The sequence below is a fragment of the Podarcis liolepis genome (genome assembly GCF_965112155.1).
Source record: "Podarcis liolepis genome assembly, chromosome: 10".
NCBI classification, from domain to species: domain Eukaryota; kingdom Metazoa; phylum Chordata; class Lepidosauria; order Squamata; family Lacertidae; genus Podarcis; species Podarcis liolepis.
This window is the reverse complement of record NC_139562.1, coordinates 34,470,572-34,495,162: the sequence shown is the minus strand read 5'-3', so window position 1 is coordinate 34,495,162 and position 24,591 is coordinate 34,470,572. Positions and strand designations below refer to the sequence as shown.

The following is a 24,591-nucleotide window of genomic DNA, read 5'->3' as shown; positions in this document are numbered from 1 at the left end:
CATTCCTGTAATCATGTTGGGTATGAGAGGTACTACAAACAAGGTACTTAGGGGAAAACCTCCAGGGTCCAACATAAGCCTTGGAAATCCATAAAGCAGCAAGCTCTCTCTCTCTCAACCTCTCTCTCTCTCTCTCTCTCTCTCTCTCTCTCTCTCTCTGTGGTACTTTTCCTCTCCAAGCTCAGAGAAAGGCAGGATATCTCATCAGAAGAAAATGGTGCTAGCTCAAACATGTCAGCATAATTGTGGATCCTGCTTGTACAATAATCTTCTGTGTTTTAACTAAAATTTCTACCCATTTCATGTCAAATAGAATGTTAAACAAATCTAATGCTGAACATAAATATACATATTTTTTTGCAGAATCTCTCCATCACCTTTGCCATCATTAAGGAATATACAAAATCATCACAAAGCAGTATTACCCTTCTTTTAAGTGTGACCCGGATTTTGGACTGGTTAGTAATGAGGCGAACTGGAGCACTCATGATTTCATGCTGAGAGCTTTGGATAGCATCTGCTTCTATTCTGATCATCTGCCAGTTGATTTCTTTAAATGTCAGTACCTAAAATAAAACACACGTACCCTGATTTAAAATATCTGTTTGAGAACTGTAAAAAGGCAGACTTGCTTCCCTAGATCCCACAGGCCTGTTGACTTGTCACATCTGAACTTGGGTTCAATTTTCTACCCTTCATACTTTAATTGTTGAACAAAAAAAGGTTTCTATTTAAATTTGCAACTTACCTGGAAGAATAATCTCATAAATTAAAGAAAAATAAATTGACATCAAGCATCCAAAACTTCTTCCGTTATTTTATTTGAACATGTTTGTATCAACTTTAAATGGGTCAGATATATAATGGTCAAACCTATATTTTGCAGGTTGGGCCAAGTTAATCATGTCTAAGGCCTGTTGAAGTCAATGGAACTAGGGCAGGCAGAACCAGCTTTCTTTGGTTCTAAAAAGTCCCTTTTTACCATTATAGTTATGCTTGGTGAAACACAGTATATTTCTGAATGTTTATACTAAACACATATTATGCATTTCAAAATATACATTTAATTCAAAGGCATGGTTTCACTTTCAGACACAAAGCAAGGGACATGCCTATTTTAAAAAGGCAATGTCAATTACTATTCTTTAGTTTCATAGATAAATCCTCGCCTGAGCACATTTTTTCACTGTATAAGTATGTTGCCCTTGTTAAACATAAAGGAAGATATTATGGTATCTATGTTCATCAGTAGCAAATAACTAATAGCTGAAGGACTGTCATTCATACTTGGCTGTATCCTGCTCCATGCATAGGAATTGTTCTTTAGACATGACATGGTTTCCAGTAGACTGGCTAGGGTCCACAAAAGCCTTCCACCCCACTTACACTTCACTTATCATGCTTAGCAAGGGCCAGAAATAATGAGTCATATGCCAAGTATGCAAACAAAGTCAGCAGCAACTATGCCAACTAAAGGCCATGCCATAATGGTGATAGGGGCCTCAATACGGCAAGTTGCTATTAAAATAATGTAGGTTTAATGGTAAAATTAAAGCAAAATAACTAGGTTAATATTATTGATTAGACAATGCTACAATAGGAATGTGGATTCTGTAATGTGTTTTTTTTCTTTGTATAAAAGAAAATAAACTAGTTACAGAAAGAGAAAAGAGAGAATAAAATAGCTTGTTCTAAATTTGAAGTCAGCCTTACCTCTCCACGCTGAGATTCTTGTAATCGAGTAAACCTTAGATCACCATGTTCCCAGTTTGCATTTACACTATATATTCTCAACTGGGAGAGTTCAAATGAAGCATTGAATGCTTTTGCTCCAATTCGGATTATAATGGAGTTTACGGAAACAGATATTCCTTCTACAACTTTTTCAGCAAAACCATATCCACTGGTGAAATAAAATGCAAGCATTTAAAACAGAATTTCAGCATAGATTTAACAACTACTTCAAATGAAGATAAAACTAGCACTGAAATCACTCAGAGACCAATAAAAGAAGAACTTAGAACAGATCATAATCTGGAACTATGTAGACCAAGAGTCAACACCCCTGTTTTAGCTTCTGCAATTGAGTGCCAAACTAGAACTACAGGAAGATCACCTTGAAAAAGTAGGTGAGATAATAGATATTATGTTCTTTGCCACACTGCAATGCATCCTAAGCATTTGGGACACAACACCACGAACCACATTCCTTCACACTGAGCCATTTGCAGGGGTGGGTGGAGAAATATGAAAGAGCCATATACCGGTTTGCCTTTTATTGTACACCACCACAATCCCCAAACACTATTATGATTCAATAAGGCCCCTTTGTGTACGTAGAGTCATATCAAGGCTGTTTCCCCCTCCTACAGACAACATTACAAGCTATATTTAATTCTCTCCAAAGCTTTGTAAGTGCAATGTGGAGCTGATAAAGGAAGAGGAGGGGGTCTTTTTATCACTTACAGAGAAGACACACATGAGAAATAGGTGCCTATTTCTACATATAATCTTTGGATTGCTTCAAGAAATGTGAGCATGAAACAGATAACATGTGGACTACTGACTAGCAGCCATTTTCCAGTAGTCACAGTGACTTGTAAAAATGCACACACAGTTATGGAAATCACTACTGGCCTCTGTGGGCTATACTTGCATGCAGCCCACTTCACACCATGGTCTCTCCATGTGATCCTTTACACAGTGGGGACCACATGGAAAAGACAAGAACTAGGATCATATGCATAAACTGGGCTTTGATTACCTTTATTCTACAAATCTAGCTAACCTAACCCAGCCCTTCTCAAGCAGATCTGCCATTTAGCCCACTTTTAATTAACAACTATATATAAGCCTATTCAGCTTGTTTTCCTCAGCACTGCCTACATATGTAATGCTTGATTCTATTGCAGCATTTAAATTATGACTGACCTTTGCCCCGATGCAGTTGCTATAGGCGATGGTCCATTAGGAGGGCGTGGTTCTTCACATGTACTCATTTCCATTATTACTTTATCCAGTGACTTTAGATATGCAAGAGAAATTTAGAACAATTGAAATGCTTTACATTCAGTGACTAATTAATTTAAAGCCACCTCGCAGAATTAAAACTTAGAATGAGAGCACATGAAAATACATGACACAAAATATTTCAGAAACAATTTGGCTAGTTACTTTATAACACTTTAGAATCATGTAAAATGCAGTGGGTTGTATCCAATCACATTGTCCTCTTTGTACAAGACCTTCGGTGTGCACAATGGGATTTCTTCTCCTTCCACAAGCTCCCCATATCTGTTCTGGGTTTCCCCCCAACCCTCTGGGGAAGATTTGGGGGGCCTGGCACAAAAGACAAGGAGGTAAGTCCTCAGCTGAACAGAACAACTTCATTGGATTCAACCCTGTATTTGTATTGCCAGTAATGGCAAAATGTTCTTCTCTCCACTAGCTATTACTTAGTGATTTCAGTATGATTGCAAGGAAATTACAAATGCATCAACATTCTACCATAGTTAATTTGGGAAGCTGAATTCCATACTCACCAAACAGATTGGATGTGTTTTCAATTTTGTCCATGGTATCTGCAAGATAAAATAAAAACAAAATCATTAAAGAAAATATGGCATCATCACCAATCTATTTTGAAAATGCTCAAAGCAACTGTGAAATCTCACGTTGCGTATAACAATACACATAAAAATTAAATGTCTCATTTATACCTTTCTGCAAGCCTAAAACCAGACTTGCCTCTTCTTGTTCATAAGGACTGAAGTGTTTGCAAACTTACCAAATGAAGTCAAAACAAAATGAATTACACCACAATATAAAAAACCTATAATCTGTGACACTTAAATTAAGAAAACCAAAAAGGACATACAAATCTGATTCAGTAAGGATCAGTTCCATACACTTTACTACATATGTCAAGAGACTGTGTGTCCATGTAGGTCTACATACTTGTATGCAATATATATGCATGTGGAAGGAATTCCCTTCACCTAGCTTCTGAAGCTAACATGGTGTTAATCTTATCCAGAGATATGCAAACTAAACAAAAAACTGCTGTATGCCCGTAACTCAATTCACAGTCAGAGTAATCACCACTGTTAGAAGCAAGGGTACTGATAATCTCACCTATATTTGATAGTGAATGCACTTCCGTTTTTTGACAGACATTTTCCTAATCCACAAATTACTACAGATTATAGTATATCTTAGTGTTCACATCCCCACATGCACCCTCCATCCTCTAATGGATGGTGACCATGTTATGTACTATTCTGTCCATTGCCAGCACCGTAGCTCTAGAAAAAGGACACAGCAAATAAAAAAGCAACAAGGGAGGGAAAAATAAACACCTGCAAAAGAGAAGAGGGGAAACAGACACCATACAGCTATATGGGCAGAAGAAGCTACTGGGGCTATCGATTCCCTCCACCCCAATTTTTATTTGTACAAAACAATTTGTAAATCCTGATCTGATCTGATTCAGTCTGGACCAATCCAGCTCCCCCCCCCCCCCGCCCTCGGAAGAGGAAGCAAAAGACTTCTGAGGACCCTGCCTCAGTCGTCCTATTAACCAAATGTCCTCCAATCCACTGTGGCAAACTGGTCTTTATTCCTGTGTCAGGAAAATCACTTACTCACCCTAATAGATGCTTTATTGCAAAAGACTTTGTTGATGGCAAGCCAAGTGGGAAGATCCAGCATATTCTGAAGCACTTCTTCATCAAGCTCTAAATTGGTTAGCTGACCTTCACCTTTTAGTGTGCTCAAGTTGATTTTGTCAGGTGACAGGTTTTTGGTGAACCTAAAACAGAATATCAACACTGCAGTTATTTCACAACAAAGCAAATACTCCGCTTACAATTGATAAACACATAAAACATCTAAACATATACAAATTTAAAAAATATTTTAAAATATATCTAATGGGATTTTATTTGTGCAAAGCAGCTTTGGGCACAGTCAACTAAATATCAAAACATGAGAAGACACCAACGTGGTTTGTCTCTTGACTACAACAAGAAGTCTGAAGTTCATATTTGAATATAACTCTACTCTTCCCTTTCAGTTTAAAATGGTTCATTGACCTAGGCTAAGTGACAATTAACAGACTTTGCCTGACAAAGACTTTGCCACTAATAATGGCTTGTGCTCCTCTTGGAGATGTCTGCTGTAATAGCAAGTAGCCTATATCTGAATGTCCCCTAGGCAGTTAGGTTTACCCCCAACTGCTGCAAAAACGGGAGTTATGTCTGCTCTTGACAACAAATGAAACTTTGATGAATTAAAAGAGAAAAACTACCTAATGATATTTTTTGACTATTTAGTCGCTGTCAAATATTCAATAGCTTATTGACAGTATTTGACTACTATGCCATCCCTAAAGCAAAGTCTAAATTATGTTATTGAAACCTAATTTTAGTCAGATTCTGATCTCTGGGTGTATTACTTTTAGTTACAACATTTTACACTTTCACATAAATTTTCCATCCTGTCTTCTCAAAACCCTTAAGTTCTCTTCCCTGCCAACCTCTCCAAAAATCATTCATCTTCCTCTCAGACTTTTCCTCCGTTGTGAAAAAGCTTTTCCCAGCAATCTCCAATTACTGTAGTAGGTATATAGCAATTCATTTAAAGCCTGGCTGCTTTGTCATCCTCAGGTGCTGCCAAACACTGAGATGTTTTCTTTGGAAGGAAAAAAGAGATTACAGGAATAGTTACCCTAATTGAAAAGAGAGAAGGAATAGATTTTAACAGAGGATATCAAGGATGCTATTTATGGAAGGATAATCTGTTAGCAGAAAGTGCCAGTGAACCTATAGGGGTCCAGGAGATTTTACCCTCCCAAGTGACTGCTGATGCCAACACAAGTGAGAAAAGAGCTATAGCCCAAAATAAATCAGAGCAGTAATGAAAGGGGGGGGAGGAAAAATATTAATGTTTGCCTCACAGAGGAAGCTCAAAAGCAGAAATAAGAAATGATCTGAAATGGGGGGGGGGGGGAGAGAATGGGAAAGTAGACTAACAAAAGAAAAGTTCCAACAAGAGGGTCTGATTAATGAAGAAACAGTGAACAAGCAGAGAGACAGAGGGCTGACAGAATTCTAGTGATGGAATATGAAGCATTGAGAATCGAAAACAGATTCATTGACTGAAAAGGATCCTGTGCCAATTTTCAGTACTACAATATCCTTTTGAAGGCTACACAGCTTCAAAAATCAGTAGTTCAAAGGCATACCCACAACATCTCTATTCTATGTTTAGGTAAAGATATGGCTCTGAAACTAGAAATAGGGAAAGCCAAAAAAGCAACACAGCCCTGAACTCTTAAGTCTTATAAGAGGCAAACAAGGAGAACACACAAATAGAAATTGAAAGAATGCAAAGAACCAAATGGAGCTGGGAGAAAAGCTGATTAGCTTGCCGGAAGTACAGATATGCAGTAATCCTGTCAACTTGGAATGTAAGTCTCATCACATGGCCAACATCTATTTATCTAAACATGGTCCATAGCACATTTATTTATCTAAACATGGTCCATGAAAAAGTGTCTTTTGCATCATCAGGTACTCATGTCCAAGCCTGGATCTTTGTACTAAGTCCTATTAGATTCACAGCCAGTTCACCAGTAAGTTTATCCTATAACTGGGTACACATTGCACCCCCAATTTATTCAGGCCTTGGGAGCTACATTAGAAAGCTGCCCCATACTGCGCTTTTTCAGACACTCTACCACACTTTTAGATGGCCACAGCATCTGTCTTCCTTCTCTCTTTTCCTAGAAAAAAATTAGCTCAGTTCTTTCCTTGCCTCTAAACTCTTCAATGGAAAGGCATCCACCAGTATCTTCCTAGAAGAGGATTTTTTACATTTTTAACTGGAAACAAAATTAAAATTCAACAGTAACATGCGGAGAACTGTGGTGGATTAGGGGATCCCATAATTCTACAAGGCTTGCTGATTAAAATTCTTTATGTAAAGAGAGCCACATACTGATCTCTCCCAATAGCCCCAAAATAAACTATGTCTGATATCAAACATGGATTCCTATCCTATATTTGACAGTACTCCTCTTAAGTTATAGTGAAGTTCAAGTTTTTCATTTCTCCAGTTTTCTTTAAGCACGGGACAGATAAATCTTCATGTCTTGATTCTTTTGCTTCTTCCTATTTTCTTTATTTTCCTAATTTGCTACTCTTTGGGAAAGTTGCAACCTTATTGTGCCTCCCAGTTCCATTTGCAGCCAAATCTGCAAGGCTCAGCCTCCTACTTACGTTTATGGCAAGTTTCCACCTGTAGGCCCCTGCCCTGCCCCTTGTGCTACAGTAATTAAACAAGAAGGTGGGGTTAGCTAGCCTGTATAATGCATTAGTTGTTGGGAAATAAATAACTGGTGAATACCAATTAATTCTGAAGTCCCACATGAGGGGAAGTACAAAGAAAAAGTGACTCTGAATTTAAAAAGCATGTGGGGATTGGCTTACTCTTTAGCCAAAATAGCCTCCAGCAGAATTTAAAGCACAGATCTGTGCAGCATTTGTAAAGCACGGGAAATATAAGTGGTTAGATATTTAAATGTCCCAGTATTAAGCGCTTAAAATTCGGGGGGGGGGGGCTGCCTCTACCACTCTCGGAGTAAATAGTCTACCACCTTAAGTGCGTTTCAGTGCTTTACTTACAGTAATCACAGGTCTCACTCATGCATCCTTCAATGCTACAGCAGAAACAACACAGGCAAGGTATTCTTGGTTTCAAAATACATAAGTTAGTCTCAAACATGTGGTCTGAATCTGAAGTCCCAGGCTCAGATGTCTACTGGGTTGACATGGTTCAAAAGGAAGAGGAGAGAGTGAGAAAGGAACAGAAACAAACAACACAGCCTCCCACCAGGAAGGTGAGGGAGCATTAACTGTGCCTTCTCTAAACATTTACAGCTCTGTGATCATTTACTAACCAGCATAGATATGCATTAATAGGTTTAACTGCAAAACTCCCACATTATTAACCCCTTCTACTCTAAGTCTCTGTATGAGTGTTTCAAGCTGCAAAGCCATTAACCTCTAGTAAAACTCAATGTGCTTTCATGGATTATCATAATTGTTTTACAACTGCAACTTCACTTTGTTTATTGCTCACTCTCTGGAGAAGTTACACTAATATTGGTCAATCCTAGAGTTCCCAAGCTAAGCAAGGTGATCACAACCAATGCAATCCAGTCTGTAGAGTACAATCTCCAGCAAAGATCCAAAGAATAGTATTGCTAATTCCCTTATGGTTTCTTGTACATGAGTGCATTGACACACTAGCAAATCTGATAACAACACTCTGTTCTACTGAGAACTCATTTAAATCCTCAAAACACGCCACTGTCAAGTTTCCCAAGCTACAATCCCCAATTACCACAATCATAAGGCAGAGATCATGGTTTGTTGCTCCTGCTCTCCCTAATGGAGGGACGAATCAGAAGCCATCTGCACATTCATGGCAAACTTTTAGTAATGGATTACAATGACAAGCATATTGGCAAGGCACCTACGGCAATGGCTCATCTCTCCAAAAGAGTATGGGAGAATATGATGCTAATGTTCAATACCAAGATGAAGGTCTACCAGGCTTGCGTGTTGAGCACACTGCTTTATGGAAGTGAGTTGTGGGCAACTTACAACCAGCAGCAGCAACACCACAATGCCTTTCACATGCGCTGCATCAGGAAGATTTAGGGCATCACAGGGCAAGTCAGAGTCTCAAACAAAGATGTGTTCTCCCAAGCCCACATTCCCAACATGTTCACACTCCTGTCTCAGCAACGTCTATGCTAGCTTGGTCATGTCCACAGAATGGAAGATGTGAGAATCCCCAAGGACATGCTCTGTGGGTAGTTGGCTTCAGGCACGAGGCCCATTGGCAGACCAACTCTGCATTACAAAGATTACTGCAGAAGTGGCATGAAGGCTGGCAACATCAACCCTGCTATGTGGGAAGCCCTTGCAGGCAACTGCAGTGCCTGGAAACAGACAGTAAAGTCATACATCCATAGCAGTGACCAGAGAAGGGTTGACCACTGGGAGGAGCACAGAGAGAAGAAACGCCATGGTGCATCTGCAGCAGCGCAGCTGGACACCTCCAGCTGCAACAAAACATGTCTCTCCCATATCAATCTCTACAGCCACAGCAGGTACTATAACCTTCCAACAGTTTGACTTGATCCCCAAAGGTGCACTTTTCCATTGACTACCAAGATGGAAGGATTCCAATAGTGACATGTAAACACAGTCAAAATGCCCTTTCCGTTCATCATATGCAGGTCTTCAGATGAAGGGTGATATACAAATTTAATAACTAACAACAATATTATTAATAAGCAACACTGGATAATAATTTACAATGAAGTTTCTATTTCATCTCAATGGCTTAAAATGAAGCCTTCAAATTGTGGGTGGGGAGAAGATAAAGCCAAGTCCTGATTTTAGATTCTATAAAGCTTAAATAAATAGTATAGCACCAACAAACAACTACGCTGTTACCATGTAGTTCAGGAGTTACAGGGGAAAATAAGACTGAGCGTGTTTTTTACCACATATGCTATAAAATATATATGAATTAGTACACTCTAAAGGAAGTAATAAACATGAATTATTTGGTCTTGCTTCCTTTATGCTGACCAAAAGGAAATAAATTAATTCTGGCAGGTACTTTGTCAAAGTACTTCCTGCCTCAGATATGATCATAATATCTAATGAAAGTAAAAACCAAAAAGAATAATTCTAGTCAATTTTGTCTTGGCTTTTTATTGATCTGTAAGCTGATCTGAGAGCTGAAGATTGGGCCAAAATGCTTTAAATAAATGAATGAACACCAAATTCCATTGAAAAGAATTAAAAAGAAAGTAATTGTGTATTCTCAGCCACAGAGTAGATCTATCCTTAACTACAGTTTTTCAATCCAAAGCAATTAGAACTTCTTTCTACACCAGTCTCCTTCACTTCCTGATTTATTTCCTTGTTGCATCTCTCCATTTATAAGAGTTCAACAAAAATAGAAAGGCTTGCATTTGCAGTTGGTCAGGAATTCTACAACAGGTAGGATATGCCCAACCAGTTGTTAGCATACTTGTTCCCACCTTGAACTAGGACTAACATTCACATCACTGTACAGTGGTACCTTGGGTTAAGAACTTAATTCGTTCTGGAGGTTTGTTCTTAACCTGAAACTGTTCTTAACCTGAAGCACCACTTTAGCTAATGGGGCCTCCTGCTGCCGCCGCACCACTGCTGCGCGATTTCTGTTCTCATCCTGAAGCAAAGTTCTTAACCCGAGGTACTATTTCTGGGTTAGTGGAGTCTGTGACCTGAAGCGTCTGTAACCCGAGGTACCACTGTATACATTTTCACACAGAATCTGAATAACATTTCTCACTATATCTGAGTATGCACCTATTCGTGACAGTCCAATGTCCATAGAACATCCAGATAGAAAAGGTACAGACTGTGTCATGCTGACAGGTAGGGAAGGAAACAAAGTAGGTTGTGAAAATGGCGAATGCACTGAGAGAAGTCAATGTAAAAACTGCTGGGACTGCAACACACTGTTATCTCAAAGGACATTCGCATATACTAACAACAAATATTATACTACTTCATCCCCAAGTAAAAATGAAAAACAAAAGCACACTAATCCCAACTAAAAATAGGGCACATGGTATTGTGTAAACAGTCCAAGCAAACACCTGTTTAGGCAGATCAAATGAAATCAGGGCAAAAATGCTCTAGCGCACTGTTCACTTGATTACTTAAGAATCTTAGACCATGGTTCACAGAAGGAGATGTGAAAGCTGCCTGGGGCAATCAATTGCAATCCCTTGTCAACATGCAGAACTCTCCAGATCATACAGACACATGCCTATAATCTAGACTAGGGAATGCAGAGAAGAGATGAAAGTAGGACAATTGATGCACTACAGAATAGAGTCTGCAGAAGCTCCAAAAAGCAAGGGAACCAAGCTACACATTACAAGGATTATACTTGTCTACCTATTACTTACAACAGGAATAAACAGTGGTTTATATTCTTACCCCTAATACTCTCACACAAAAGCAAAAAAGGTTACTGCACACAGGAGGAAGAGGTTGAACTATCATCTTATGTTCTATGATGGAGCAGAAAGATAGCTATATTTCACCCTGTTTTCATCATAGAATTCAAAACAGCATACACTGTGCTCACTGGCAGTCTCTCCTCTAAGTACACCTCCTTAGCGTCCAACAGCATTGCTGTATCATGTGCCCTCGGACAATGCCCAAGGTTAAAAAAACTCACTCAAAACTTGCTTGAATATGTGACACATTTTAAAAACAATACCTCATTCCCACTCCCATCCCAGTTGATCAAATTTTGGCCTCCTTAGGTTGCAATCGTTTAATTATTTACCTGGTTCAGTCTGACTTATTTCTGAGTAGACATGTGCAGGATTGCACTTCCAAATATCTCTGCTTGGTTTTGCTTTGTTTTGTTTTAAAGTAATTATATGTTTAATTAGTTTGACAACTTCATAGTCTTTTTAATAAGCTGACATCCCTTGTTAATAAACAGCAGGCTGCATTATATCAGTCTAGTTCTGCATTTAGCCTAGTACTGTTTGCTCCGATTGGCAGCAGCCTCCCAAGTCTCTTTCCCATCACATACCAACTGAGTCCTTTTTAAACTAGAGATACTAGGGACTGAAACTGGAGTTTTCTGCATGCAAAGCAAATACTCTGGGAAACCAAAGCTCAGTAATATTTTTCCAGAAAATCAGGGCATCCTTCAAGACGATGGCAGAAAATAAAAACACCAAATCCTACCACACAGATCTGTTGCCTTTAATATGCAATATTTAGATTCCATAAGATGCTCTTGAATGTGGTATGGAAGGGCTTTTGATTTTACATTCTGCTCTGTTCCCCAGTTCTTCATTTCTTGGCAGCACAAGCCAAATAGCCTCATTTGTGTGTGTTCCTCAATGCCTCATTTGTGTGTGATCCTATCATGCCAACCTTTGACTGCAACAGCGAATACACATCCCTCAATCAAATCATCATGGATTACAAATGCATAGCAAATATCAGAGATATTTGAAAAGGTTTGCTTATACGGCCAGCGAAAACAGCATAACCCAGTTCCAATCACCATTTTTCTTCTTATTGTTTTTGTGCGCCTTGCCGAATCAAAACCCCGGACAGACATCTCCTTTGCCCCGGCGTGGTGCACAACTTGCCAAGCTTCCCCCAACCCCGATTTGTCATTCATTCCCACACAAATCTGGCGTCTCCAGACCCGTCTGCAACAGACAATGTGCAGGGTGACATCAGCCAAGCTGCCGCTCGCCCCTCCCACAGACAACGTGTCAAACACAATTTACAATCCACCCACTTCTGCCTCGGGCTCCTGCCTGCGCGGCTCCCTTCTCGAGACACCTACGGCTCGGTTGCCTTGTCGCCGCCGCGCGCTTAGCACCGGCGGGGACGGGCGAAGGGGCTCAGGCGCCGCCACGCTTTGCCCGGCTTTCCTCTAACGCCGCGAGGGGAAGGGATTCCTGTGCGGGCTTCCCCGACTGCGGCAAGAAGCAGGATGGGGCGAGAGTGAGATGGGGCGGCCAACCCGCTCCTTTCCCCCAAGGAAGACTCTCCCCCTCCTCAGTTTTCTTGCTGCTGCAGGGCGAGTGTCCCCCCACACACACACACACCTGCCCAGCTTCAGGTGCAGACACGCAGTGACCCTCCGCGTCAGGGATACGTTTTTTTCTGGTAGCCCAACGCCTCCAAAACATACAAGAGGGACGAACAGGTCCCAACCTCGGGGACTTTCCCACCCCTCGCCTACGGCCCCACGGCGAAAGGGAAACGGGGCACTATTACGAGGCGGTTCAGTTTTGCCCCCTTCCCTCAGAGAAGCCTGTTGAGAGCGGCCCCGGCAAGGGCGCCTCCGACGCCCCACTTCACTGACCTGGAGAGGTGCTTCAGGATCTGCTTCTTGATGATGCCCGCCATGGCCAGCGCGCCTCACCCCCCGCCCGCTTCAGGGAAACCGAAAGAAACCCGGCGCTCCTCGACCCATCCCGGCGCTTCCTGCCGTCCTGTGCCAGGGAGCGGAGGCGCCCCCGCTCACCCGCTCTCCGGCCCCGCCGCCATCTTGATTGCAGTATCGCCAGCTGACAGGCTTTCGCTGAGCAGAGCCGGGCGGGGAAAGGGCGGCACCAGCGCCAGGAGCGCCGCCCGCCTGGAACCCGGACGGGGGAAGCGGGCGGCTCTCGGCCGGGATTCGGCGGGCAAGGGCGGCGAGGATCCCGCCACAAGGGCTCCCCGGGAGCTGCTGCCTGACGCTGGTGTCACCTTTTGCCTCCGGTGAATGACGCCCGCTAAATCCAAGCTTTAGTGGAATAATTTCACGGCAGCGAGGCACGCCGGCCTGGAAGCTTCACCGCCCCACTCACAAAAGTCCGTTTTCCATGCTGGGAAAGAGAAATATCTTGAGGAGTTGGTTTTTTTGTGGTTGTTGGATTTTTTTGCAACGAAGAGGGGCAGCTTTTACACAATAGCACTTAACTACCTGTTTTCCAGGTCCACTTGCAACGTTTATCAGGAGCGTAATACAAAAACACGATTTATTTTCCTGTGTTCTCTCTTCGCGATGAACCCTGTCACCCAAATTCGCTATGAGAGGGGAATGAAGATCTGACTCCTTAAAGCAATTTAGAACTCCTTCCCTATTGCCCCTCCCCACATTATACTATTTTTCTCCTCACCAATTTTAGCATCTAATTACCATCAAAATCCAAGAGCACATCCTGGTTACAATTACTCGGGAATAATAAGTACTACTGAAATAATTGCAAAGTGTCAAGCTGAATAAAATCACCTTAAGCCCGCAAACTATCCAAAAGCCTGAAGGGAAAAAGTCATAGTAGAATTTTTAAAAGTATGAAGACAATACCTACCCTCAACTAAAAGATAGGATTTTGTTTATGTAGTGTGGGATAACTAGTGTAAGTGAAATACTGCCTTTTGACTCTCCAATTTCTGACCTTCCACTTTAATAAATGTTTAAACGTGTTTAAAGGACACAACATTTGGCAGCAGAGTAATCTTTCCAGATTGCCTTGTATGGGTGAAAAATGAGACACACACATTCCTTTAAGCTTTTTTTTTAATGTCCTGGGAAAAGTCTGCTCATCAGCAGCGAATAAATAAAAAGTCTATATATTGGACTATATTGCAGATGACGAGAGCTGGCTCTGAGCGACATAATTTTCCCTACATTGCAGAAGTGCTGGAGGCTGAAGTTTTCCCTTACAGAGGTTTCCACGATAATTATACACAGTACTCGCATATTATATAGATGCGGAAATATAAGGCGATACAGATATTGTAAGTGAACGCTGATGCTATCCGGGCATCTCACCCGATACATGCCCAAAAGGTCCCCAAAACATAATGTTCCCTTCACACCACGGAAGAGCCGAGTTTCAAAGAACAGACATCCCCCTTTCTTGTCTGAATGGACTTAACTGAAACTGGAAACTGGGATGAAGCAGTCTAAGTTTATATTAAAACTGACTCTATTAGTCTAAGATTACAAGTCTACGCCTAATACTCAAACATAGGAAGCTAGAGCTCTTCTATTATTTCCTATCTCTATGACTTTCCCCCTACAGTATTTTCTCTTACGTCGGGAAAGTCCTCCACTATCCCATCATTCAACGGGGCTAAGTTCCTTTTACCAATAAGAAGGCGAGAAAGAGAGGATCCGCCCGGTGGTGACTAAAGACGTTTCAGCCGCATGGTTATTTAGCGCTGGCTTGCAGATGGGGCGGAGCTGAAGGACCAAAGGAGAAAAATGGCGACTCTCGTGTTAGATAACGGCGCCTACAATGCCAAGATCGGATACAGTCACGCTCATGTCAGGTGAGAAGCCTCATTCGCTTGAGGTCTGGATGGAGTTAAATTCTTTTGGAACAGGCAGAGAGATCTGGGTTACAAAAGGTGTTTCCAGCAAATTGACACGTTAAAGTACCGTAGTTTACTGTGGAACCCACTCTCCCAGGAGGCAGTGATGGCCACCAACCTAGATGGTGGGAGGAAATTCAACCTAAAGGAGGATTTGAAAAATTCATGGAGAGGGTTTTCAAAGGCTTCTAGCTATGATGGCTATACTCTGCCTCTGAAGTGAGAGGAGGTAAGGTTTCTGAATATTAGTTTCTGGAAACCACAGCAGGAGAGAGAGCTCTTGTGCTTGGGTCACACTTGTGGGTTTCCCACAGGCATTGGTTGGCCACTTACGTTACTGACCTTTAAAAATGTGTATAAAGCTGTTGGGTTTCTTTCCCCTCCCCACAGTGTTATTCCGAACTGTCAGTTTAGATCAAAGACTGCTCGTCTGAAAACATTTACAGCTAACCAACTGGATGAAATTAAAGATCCATCTGGACTTTTCTATATACTCCCGTTCCAGAAGGTAATTTAAATAGCATGGATATGGTTTAGTCAGATTTATGCATGAGTAGATGTAGTTTTTGAACAATAGTCATGAAGAATATTAATGAAATTAAAATCAGAAAGGAGGGAAACATTTCTTTCTATATAACGGAGCCTTAGATGGAAATTATTGTTTGTATTTAGCTGTGCATCTTAATAATAATAAATTAAACTTGCAAACCTGTTAACACTTATTTAGGTGTAAGTCCCACTGCCTTCAGAGGAATATGCTTATATATAGAAATGGTCAGGATAAAGTCTTAAATAATGTATTTATTATACCTGATCATAAATAAATAACATGGAGTAAATACTACTCTAGGACAGGAGCCAAATCATCCAAACACCTTCAAGAGATCAGGTTTCTTCCAGTAGGGTGCTAAAGAAAGTTTGAAGGACAGTGTAAAATTATGCAAATATCAAATGGTTAGAGCAGTAACTTTACTTTTTCAATAACAGGGCTACTTGGTAAACTGGGATGTTCAAAGACAAGTGTGGGACTATCTTTATGGAAAAGAAATGTATCAGGTAATTAAACACTTTCCTATATCTTGAAGGTAGCACTAGAAGAATATAAAAATGCAGGCTGCTTATTGGAAGTCAGCATAACCTAATAGTTGAAGCTTGTGCATCAGCTTTAATTTAAACTGTGAGTGTTTTGATTTCTACAAATGAGGGCATTTACTGTTTCATTTAAAGCATGGGTTTTTATTTTTACAAAAATGTGCTTGTTCAGTGTAGGTGTTCTAAAGAATGATGTATCAGCAGATAAAATAATCCATATCTGCTTGTGGGATCTGTCAAACCTTCATAGAGTATTTTATCTCAGTGTTGCATATTTTTCTGAATTGGAGTTTGACCTACCCCGATGCACCTGCTGATTTTACATCCCAAGATGCATCATGGCAAACCCATCTCAGCCAGTGTTTACTCAAGACTTTTATTGGTTACTGTCTTTAGCATACAGGATGATACATTTTAGCAAGTGCATTATAGAGTTTAGGATATAGTTTAGGATGGGGGTTTTTTTATTGCAAGTTACCACTCAGTTTCCTAAAGAATTCCATAGAACACAAAGGAAATAACATTGCTGAACCAGAATTCAAGCTCACACTAAGGTCTTACATTCTGCACATCATGCAACAATGGAGGGCGGGGAGAGGGGGCAGGAAAGGGATCCAGCAATCGACCGCAAGCTACCAAAAGCTCCCAGGGATCAACCTGTTGGACATCCCTGCTGTACCTGTATACACAATAGTAAGTCCCTCTGAGTTCAGTGAAGCCTACTTGCAGGTAAATGGGTAGCTTGAATTACTTCATCCATTAGTCACTTGCCCACTCACTAGTTACCTCTGTAAAAATATGTAGGTTTTATTAAATTTTGTATAACCTACAATTTTTTTTCAAGTAGGTGTTCCTGCTGTCACAACAGAAAGCTACTATACTACAGTGGCAAGAAGTGTGAGCTGTGAGTTAGGAGAAAATCCCCAGTTCAAATGTCACCTTAGCCATTGATGACCCTTCATCAAGCCACTTTTACCCAGTCTCTCATCTGCAGCAGAGGAGCATTACTGGCCTATCTTTCTAAGGCAGTTCCAAATACTATTGAGATAATTTATGTGAAGTGTTTTGAAATATTCTCTGTACATATTATTAAGAATATATTTATTAATAGTCAGACCCTAATTTTAGATACACTCTTAAAAAGAAAGAAAGATTGCTTCTGAATCTTGAAATATTTTCCTACATAGGTAGATTTTGTAGATACCAATATCATCATCACAGAACCTTATTTCAACTTCAGCTCAATACAAGAGTCCATGAACGAAATATTGTTTGAAGAATACCAATTCCAAGCAGTTCTCAGAGTAAATGGTGAATGGCAAGTCCTCTTACTGTTTATTTTTGGGGGAGAAAATGTTTTCGTTTGGCATTGCTACAACACTTTGTTTGCTAATAATAATAATAATAATAATAATAATAATAATAATAATAATAATATATTTATACACCTCCCATCTGGCTGGGTTTCCCAGCCACTCTGGGTGGCTTCCAAGACATGTAAAAGCATAATGTCAAACATTTATTCCCAATACAGGATTACCTTCAGGTGTCTTCTAAAAGTTGTGTAGTTCTTTATCTCCTTAACATCTGATGGGAGGGTGTTCCACAAGGATGGCGCCACTGCTGAGAAGGCCCTCTGCCTGAAACACGTGTTAAGAAATGTATCTGACACTATGATATGGCTCTGTTTTTCAGCTGGGGCTCTCAGTGCCCATAGATACTTCCGGGATAACCCATCAGAACTGTGTTGCATCATTGTAGACAGTGGGTATTCTTTTACACACATTGTACCTTACTGCAGGAGTAAAAAGAAGAAGGAGGCCATTATAAGGTAAAAAACCATATTTTTTAATATTTTAAAAAAGATGTATTCGTGTTTTTACAATATAAAAAAGAAAATTTTTCTTGTTCTTAGGATTAACGTGGGAGGAAAGCTCTTAACCAATCATCTAAAGGAGATAATCTCTTACAGGTAAAACACTAACTAGAATTTATTACAATCTTATCTGGTTCACAGTAATAAAAACATAGTTTATTTTATAGGGCAAAAATACTTGTTTAAAAAGATAAAAGAGAAGCTCACTTTTGATATCAAGGTTTGCTGAAGGACTGTGAAGGCTTACTTTGCCTCGATTATGGTGCAATGTATGCAATGATACTTAAAATTAGGTTTTTTGCAGCAATAAATTAATTGCAGCAGAAGTTAAATCGGAAAAATAGATGGAACACTCCAGAAAATGAGCAGTAAAATTATTCTGTGAATTGTTTTAGGTATGGTAATGAAACTGCACCATAATTTACTGGCATATCTTGTTGGTTGTTTCCAAATGCTACTGGTTCCATGGAGAATCTGAGTGAATCTGTAGGTATGCTAGGCCACATGAGTAGACTATAATGGGGCGAGGTTCATGCACTTGAGGGCTACCTCTTTTTGTATACACAAACTTTCATAAGCTACACCCTAGAAAGTTCATTGGGAATATACAGATGGGCAAAACCAGCTGGGTTCCTCACAGTGAGTTAAGCTGCTCAACCTAGATTTCATGGCCACTTGTTTCCCATGTCCTATCCCCCATCTCAACAGTAGTGAGAACTTTTCTATTCTGAAGATCCCCCTGCATCCTTAGGTTTTGCTGGTTCTATTTAGAGGGATGTTTAGTGTTAGATACTACTCATGTGCCAATTCTGAATGTCTTCTGTAAAGGTGTATAACCTTTTTTAAAAAGCCCCATCAAACAGTACCTTTACTATATACATAATTTTGTTCCTCTTGTATAGAAAGGGTGGTATGAGAATATTATTAACTTTTTCTACTAAAAACCATGAACTTCATCTGGTTTAACAGATTAGTTCCTAATCACAACTTAATGAGAATTCAAAGAAGTGCAGTGTTAAGAACGTTCATCCTCCTCTTACTGTTCTTTGGTTTAATAGCATGCCCTACTCCACAGAGGATTAAAGGCTTAAGTGAGTTTTCCACAATTAATCTAACAGCTTTACTATAACATTTAAGCTTCAATAAATACTCATATTGAATACTCATAACAGACCAGCAATGAAAACAAGATAAAGTAGCATTATTTTCTTTAAAAATTATAGGCAACTCCATGTTATGGATGAAACCCATGTGATTAACCAAGTGAAAGAAGATGTATGTTATGTTTCCCAAGACTTTTTCAAGGATATGGAGACTGCCAAGTATGGGTTTTTTTATACTGCTAAATATAGTTAATGGTAATTTTGTCTATGGCCTGAAGAATTTATTATGTATTGCCTTGTGGTGAAAAAAACCCACCATTCTGTTGACAGTGGTCTATGAATACATTAAATATCCTTTACTGAAAGCATCTTGTGTCTGGGGCTTAAATTTAAGCTTGGGTTCATTAAGGGTTAGCTCTGAAACATGTTGTTATGAAGACTGCCTTTGAGCATGTATGGAGTGCTGTTCTGACCCAAGTCCCCATATCTGGAAACAGGGATAATGATCTTTGAGGTCCCATTTCAGCCAGACTTGAGTTTATAGTCTTGATTCCGTTACTGAAACATCTGCAATGTTCCAAATCATTTTCAAGCTCTACATATGCAATTAACTTACGTGGTTGAAATTGCATGCAATGCAGAGCACACACAGGTTCTGGCATGTTGTTGCAAGATCTCACAGGAACTCAGACAGTCCCACAGGAACTTGCAAGAGCACCCCAAAGCCTATGCAGTGTGTGGGACTTGCCCAGTAAGCATGGCAGAGCTTAAAAGCTGTCTTCCCGGGGTGTGGGGGATGATGGTAAGGCTCGCTTGGCAAGGATACTTATGTGGGGATGGTTTGAATTTACACAGTTTTGCATATTCCTGCCATCCCCAGAACATAAACCCCATGCAAGGTGTGATTGTCCCGCTATTAAGTTCAACATCTATATGCACTGAATACCCCAAATAGCTTTACATGGTGGTGAGCTGTCTTACTGATTAAAAGTCAAAAGGAGGTTATCCTATGCAGCTTTCTTATTTAGTTATCATCAAAGCCTCCTTTTGAGAGGTCTCCACATTTGAGAAAGTTGGACTTAGACCCATATTAGGGTAAATTGTTAATTATTTATTTACAATGAAATACTTTTTTTTTGTGCCTCTGAAGAATCATTAACTTAGGATGTATTCTGAATTCCAACCTGTTTCAGATTGAAGGGGGAAGAAAATACAGTAATGTTGGACTATGTTTTACCAGACTTCAGCACAATAAAAAAAGGGTTTTGTAAGGTAATTGCATAAAATCAGTCTTCTTCTTCATTTCATTTTTATACTTACATATATTTTTAAGAAAAAGATCTCAAAGCATTTACAACCTACATCAAATAAAACAATCCGGAAGAAGACATTACAGAAGAAAGTCCAATATAAAGTATATATTCAAAGCAGCATAATTAACAGGAAATTAAAATATTGCCTTTAAGATTTTGAAACTAAAACATTACAAAGGAGGTCAACTACAGAATGCACATTTAATGCAGCAAAGATAATAAAAATTATATTAAATGTTTCAAAAGGAAACATTATTAGAGGAAGTCAGATGTAAAACGCAAATTTAAAACAAGGTAATTAACACATCTGGAGGATGAAAGGTTCTCCAACACTTATGCAACCTAGTTAGAAAAAAAATAGTCTCTATTGAGAGAGGGGGGATGTGAATTGCCATTTTTCGTTTGTTGATTCATCCTCTTACTGTTCAGTCATAGCATGTTGGCTGCAATTTCTATGTTATTATGTGCTGATATAGCTAGGTATACAGTGGTGCCCCGCAAGACGAATGCCTCGCAAGACGAAAAACTCGCTAGACGAAAGGGTTTTTCGGTTTTGCGTTGCTTCGCTAGACGAATTTCCCTATGGGCTTGCTTCGCAAGACGAAAACGTCTTGCACTTTTTTTTAAAAGCCGCTTGAAGAGGCGCAGTTGCGACGGACCGTGCTTCGCAAAACGAAAAACATCGCAAGACAAAAAGACTCGCAGAACGAATTATTTTCGTCTTGCGAGGCACCACTGTAATTGTATGGAAGAAATATACAAGTTTCAGATTCCCATACAGGTTTTGGATCCCAGCTACTACATGGGAAAAATCATGCAAATAAGGTGACTGATTAATGTTGATATTAAAAGCTGGTTTCATTATTACATGTGTGTTAATTCACATCTGTTTGATTTAGCCAAGGGAAGAAATGGTGTTAAGTGGAAAATACAAAACTGGTGAACAAATACTTCGTCTTACAAATGAGCGATTTGCTGTTCCAGAGATACTCTTCCATCCTTCAGATATTGGTATTCAAGAAATGGGAATTCCTGAAGCCATTGTTTATTCAATTCAGAACTTGCCGGAAGGTATTCTTATTTAAACAATGTAATTACCAAAATTAACTGTAGAACATGTTGCATAGTTAGACTTTTTGTTTTGCTTCTAAAGTTCCCATATCAAGGACAAAAACTCAGTTGTCTAGAACAGTGGTTTTCAACCAGTGTACCATGGCACCCTTGAAGGATGGTCAGGGGTATTATGGGCAACACTGACTTCTGTCCCTTTTTCCTTCCCTCCTTCCTCTGATGCCCTCTTGCATCTCTGCCTCCCAAAGGCTTGTACAGCTGTTTGTTGCAGCAGTCATGGCTACAAGCTCTGCAGGCGAATGGTGCCTCTGGGGCTGGTAAAGAGGTGCTGGTTGCTAGGAACTGAGACACCCTTGGAGTAAGCAAGCAAACAGGTGAGGGAGCCCAGCCCGCCAGTCCACCAGCCGTTGCTGTTGGGAATGGACAGACAAGTTCCAGGCCCTGTGGGGCAGTGTGAGGAGGCACATCTCTTTGAGGTGGGCGGGGGGGACAGCTCAGAGATGGCAGTAGTGGCTGCCCTGAGGAGAGGAGAGAAGGCTGAGGGAACACCCAAGGGAGTGTTTGAAAAATGGTGAGAGGCTGGGCTCCTAAGCCCCACAGGGGTGCTGCAGAAAGAATGTAGTTAGTCAAGGGAGCCACGGACTCAAAAAGGCTGAAAACCTCTGTTCTAGTAATTCTCCAGTAACAAATTGTAATAAACACTATTTCTTGACATGTTACTGTTGTAAAATTGCTGAAGTTACCTATGCAATATCCAGACTTCTGAATTAAGTAGTATAATGCATCCAAAGTTGATTGGGAGCCAGAACACTTAGCACCCTCTTCATAAACTTGGAAGTAAGCAATTTGCATTAGAAGAATATTTAAACATGTGACTGAGGTACTGCCTCCAATGCAAGTGCTTTTCATTGCAGACTCTGATGCAAGTGCTTCCAATGCTTTTCATTACAGACTTAATATAACTATATGAAATCAAGCAAGTTATTGTAGAATTATAACTTGTTTCTTTCTGGTCTTCATAGAAATGCAACCACATTTCTTTAAGAATATTGTTTTAACTGGTGGAAACACACATCTCCCCGGCTTCAGGGATCGTGTTTACTCTGAGGTCCGATGCCTCACTCCCACTGACTACGATGTTTCTGTTGTTCTTCCAGAGAAGTAAGTAACCTTCCAGTTACAAATGTGGATTCTCAATTGACAGTTACCCACTCTATTTTTATATTCCATATTGTCATATAATGTAGTACTTGCTGATACTGAAAATCAATATTAAACTAACTTTGTAAACTAACTGTATTTTACAGTTTACACAATTATTTTATTTACTTTCCAGCCCTATTACTTATTCCTGGGAAGGTGGAAAGCTGATTTCTGAAAATGACGATTTTGAAGATATGGTAGTAACCAGAGAAGACTATGAAGAAAATGGACATAGTATATGTGAAGAGAAATTTGATATTTAAATGGTTCACAAGATATGGACATTATATTGTATATGTTAAAGACCTGGGAAGTTTTCTTAGATTGGAACCCTGATGTAGTTTTTTTTAAAGAATGAAACTGTACTGTCAATTAATATATATGTAAGGTTTTATTCATTTTTATATACATGTAGCTTATTGGGTTTTTTCCTTCATATTCTTTGCCACTCAAATGCTGGTAGAAACTGAAATCTGGATGCAAATGGCTGAACTGAAAATATATCCATAAAAGTACATTTCTTCAATTAAAAATATGCTAGAATATTTAGTAGGAAATGAAATAAAACATTTGAATCCAATGTTTATTTGGAAAATAGTGGTTGTATTGTAACTGAACACAAGAACACTAGATCATAAATTTAGAAGGCTAGTTCCAGATTTATTCAAACACTCTGCTTAACCAATTCCTATCTACTATTACATTAAAGAGGGATTTAAGCAGGAATGCTTTTATTTTCTGTGAAAGGGAATAAAGAGGACAACAAGTCAAACAAAAAGAGTCACCAATTTAAAACATTTTTATAATAAAAAGTATTATGAAGTATTTTATTAGAGAAACAGCTCAAATCAGCTACAGGCCATGTGTTGCTTTTTAAAATAAAAAACTGCAACTCTTCAACCCACCTTGGATTTTGTTCGAGGAATAATTTGTTTCCCCCATTGCAGAATGACAACCCATTGCTCATAGGTGTGGTGCAATCTGGACAGAGAAGAGCATCCAGACACCATTGCTATGTTTACTTGAGCTGTTCTACACTTACAAAGAGGCATCCAATTTGCGTGTGTGCTCAAACAGTTATACCTCACAAAACAGTAGTTTGGAAGCAACTCCTGTCCACAACGCCAACTTGTTCAAGACGTATGCTAGTGGATTAGAAGATGTGGGAAAGGTTACTAATCGTGAAATATACCCTATGATGTTGCTTTCTATGGAAGACCTTTATTTGGAACATCAGCTCGTTGGAAGACTTGAAAGACTTTAAATCTTAAAGCTGGAAGAGAGCCCAGAGCCCTTGAAGATAAATGACTATTGATTCAAAACCCTAAAATGTATTTTATATAATTGACTTTTTATTTCTATTCTTTGTAGAATTGTTTTATTGCTATGGCTGATGGCTGGCGCAAATAAAGATTCATTCAAGCCTGTAGCTGCAGCATAAAGGAATAATTGAGGAAATGGGAAGAATCCCACCCCATTGGCTGAATCCTGCCTATTCATCTTCCTAAAAAGCTACACCTTGACAAATAAAGGGGATGAAACAACCCTAAGGTATCTCTGTGGGTAGTCATTACTCCTTATGGTCACCTACCACAGAACCTTCATGTTTGTAGGCCTTAACATTTCCATAGGAAACCATACACTGCCTGAGGGCCAACATTATGCCTTGGGGCTCCTTGCCTTAGAAGTAAAACACTCATAGAAAAAGCAACACTCATAGAAAAAGCAAACAAACCTAGTGAAGTTTGAACACCGTCCACTTACACAGAATTCCTTTTGCTGTTTTTGTGGTACATTCACTCAGTATGTATTTTAATAATACAGTGGTACCTCGGGTTACATACGCTTCAGGTTACAGACTCCGCTAACCCAGAAATAGTGCTTCAGGTTGAGAACTTTGCTTCAGGATGAGAACAGAAATCGTGCTCCCGCGGCGCAGCAGCTGC

At 39.8% G+C, this 24,591-nt stretch overlaps 2 protein-coding genes across 3 annotated transcripts in view; one reads left to right on the top strand and one right to left on the bottom strand.

The window, feature by feature from the left end:
* The window catches only part of BLTP3B (bridge-like lipid transfer protein family member 3B), a 33,512-nt gene extending 20,315 nt beyond the window's left edge, over nucleotides 1–13,197 (bottom strand). Inside the window, exons 1-6 of one of the 2 annotated variants that reach the window (XR_014516489.1) lie at nucleotides 12,988–13,126; nucleotides 4,648–4,810; nucleotides 3,543–3,581; nucleotides 2,932–3,023; nucleotides 1,714–1,903; nucleotides 426–566 (exon numbers count right to left, since the gene is read on the bottom strand). Coding sequence is in view for 1 of the 2 variants with exons in the window: in XM_083462876.1 (XP_083319002.1) it covers nucleotides 426–566; nucleotides 1,714–1,903; nucleotides 2,932–3,023; nucleotides 3,543–3,581; nucleotides 4,648–4,810; nucleotides 12,988–13,031 (669 nt within the window). In the remaining variant the exon portion in view is untranslated. Of the gene's footprint in view, nucleotides 1–425; nucleotides 567–1,713; nucleotides 1,904–2,931; nucleotides 3,024–3,542; nucleotides 3,582–4,647; nucleotides 4,811–12,987 lie in introns of both variants that reach the window. The other variant, XM_083462876.1, reaches the window with a different exon arrangement.
* Nucleotides 13,198–13,490: 293 nt separating this feature from the next.
* Nucleotides 13,491–23,225, top strand: ACTR6 (actin related protein 6). Its single transcript, XM_083462950.1, has 11 exons — nucleotides 13,491–14,945; nucleotides 15,378–15,495; nucleotides 15,975–16,043; nucleotides 17,267–17,390; nucleotides 17,775–17,910; nucleotides 17,995–18,051; nucleotides 19,179–19,277; nucleotides 20,252–20,330; nucleotides 21,271–21,442; nucleotides 22,465–22,603; nucleotides 22,779–23,225. Exons 1-11 carry the CDS (start codon nucleotides 14,878–14,880, stop codon nucleotides 22,906–22,908), a joined length of 1,191 nt encoding a protein of 396 aa, XP_083319076.1. The 5' UTR covers nucleotides 13,491–14,877; the 3' UTR covers nucleotides 22,909–23,225.
* The last annotated feature ends 1,366 nt before the right edge of the window (nucleotides 23,226–24,591 follow it).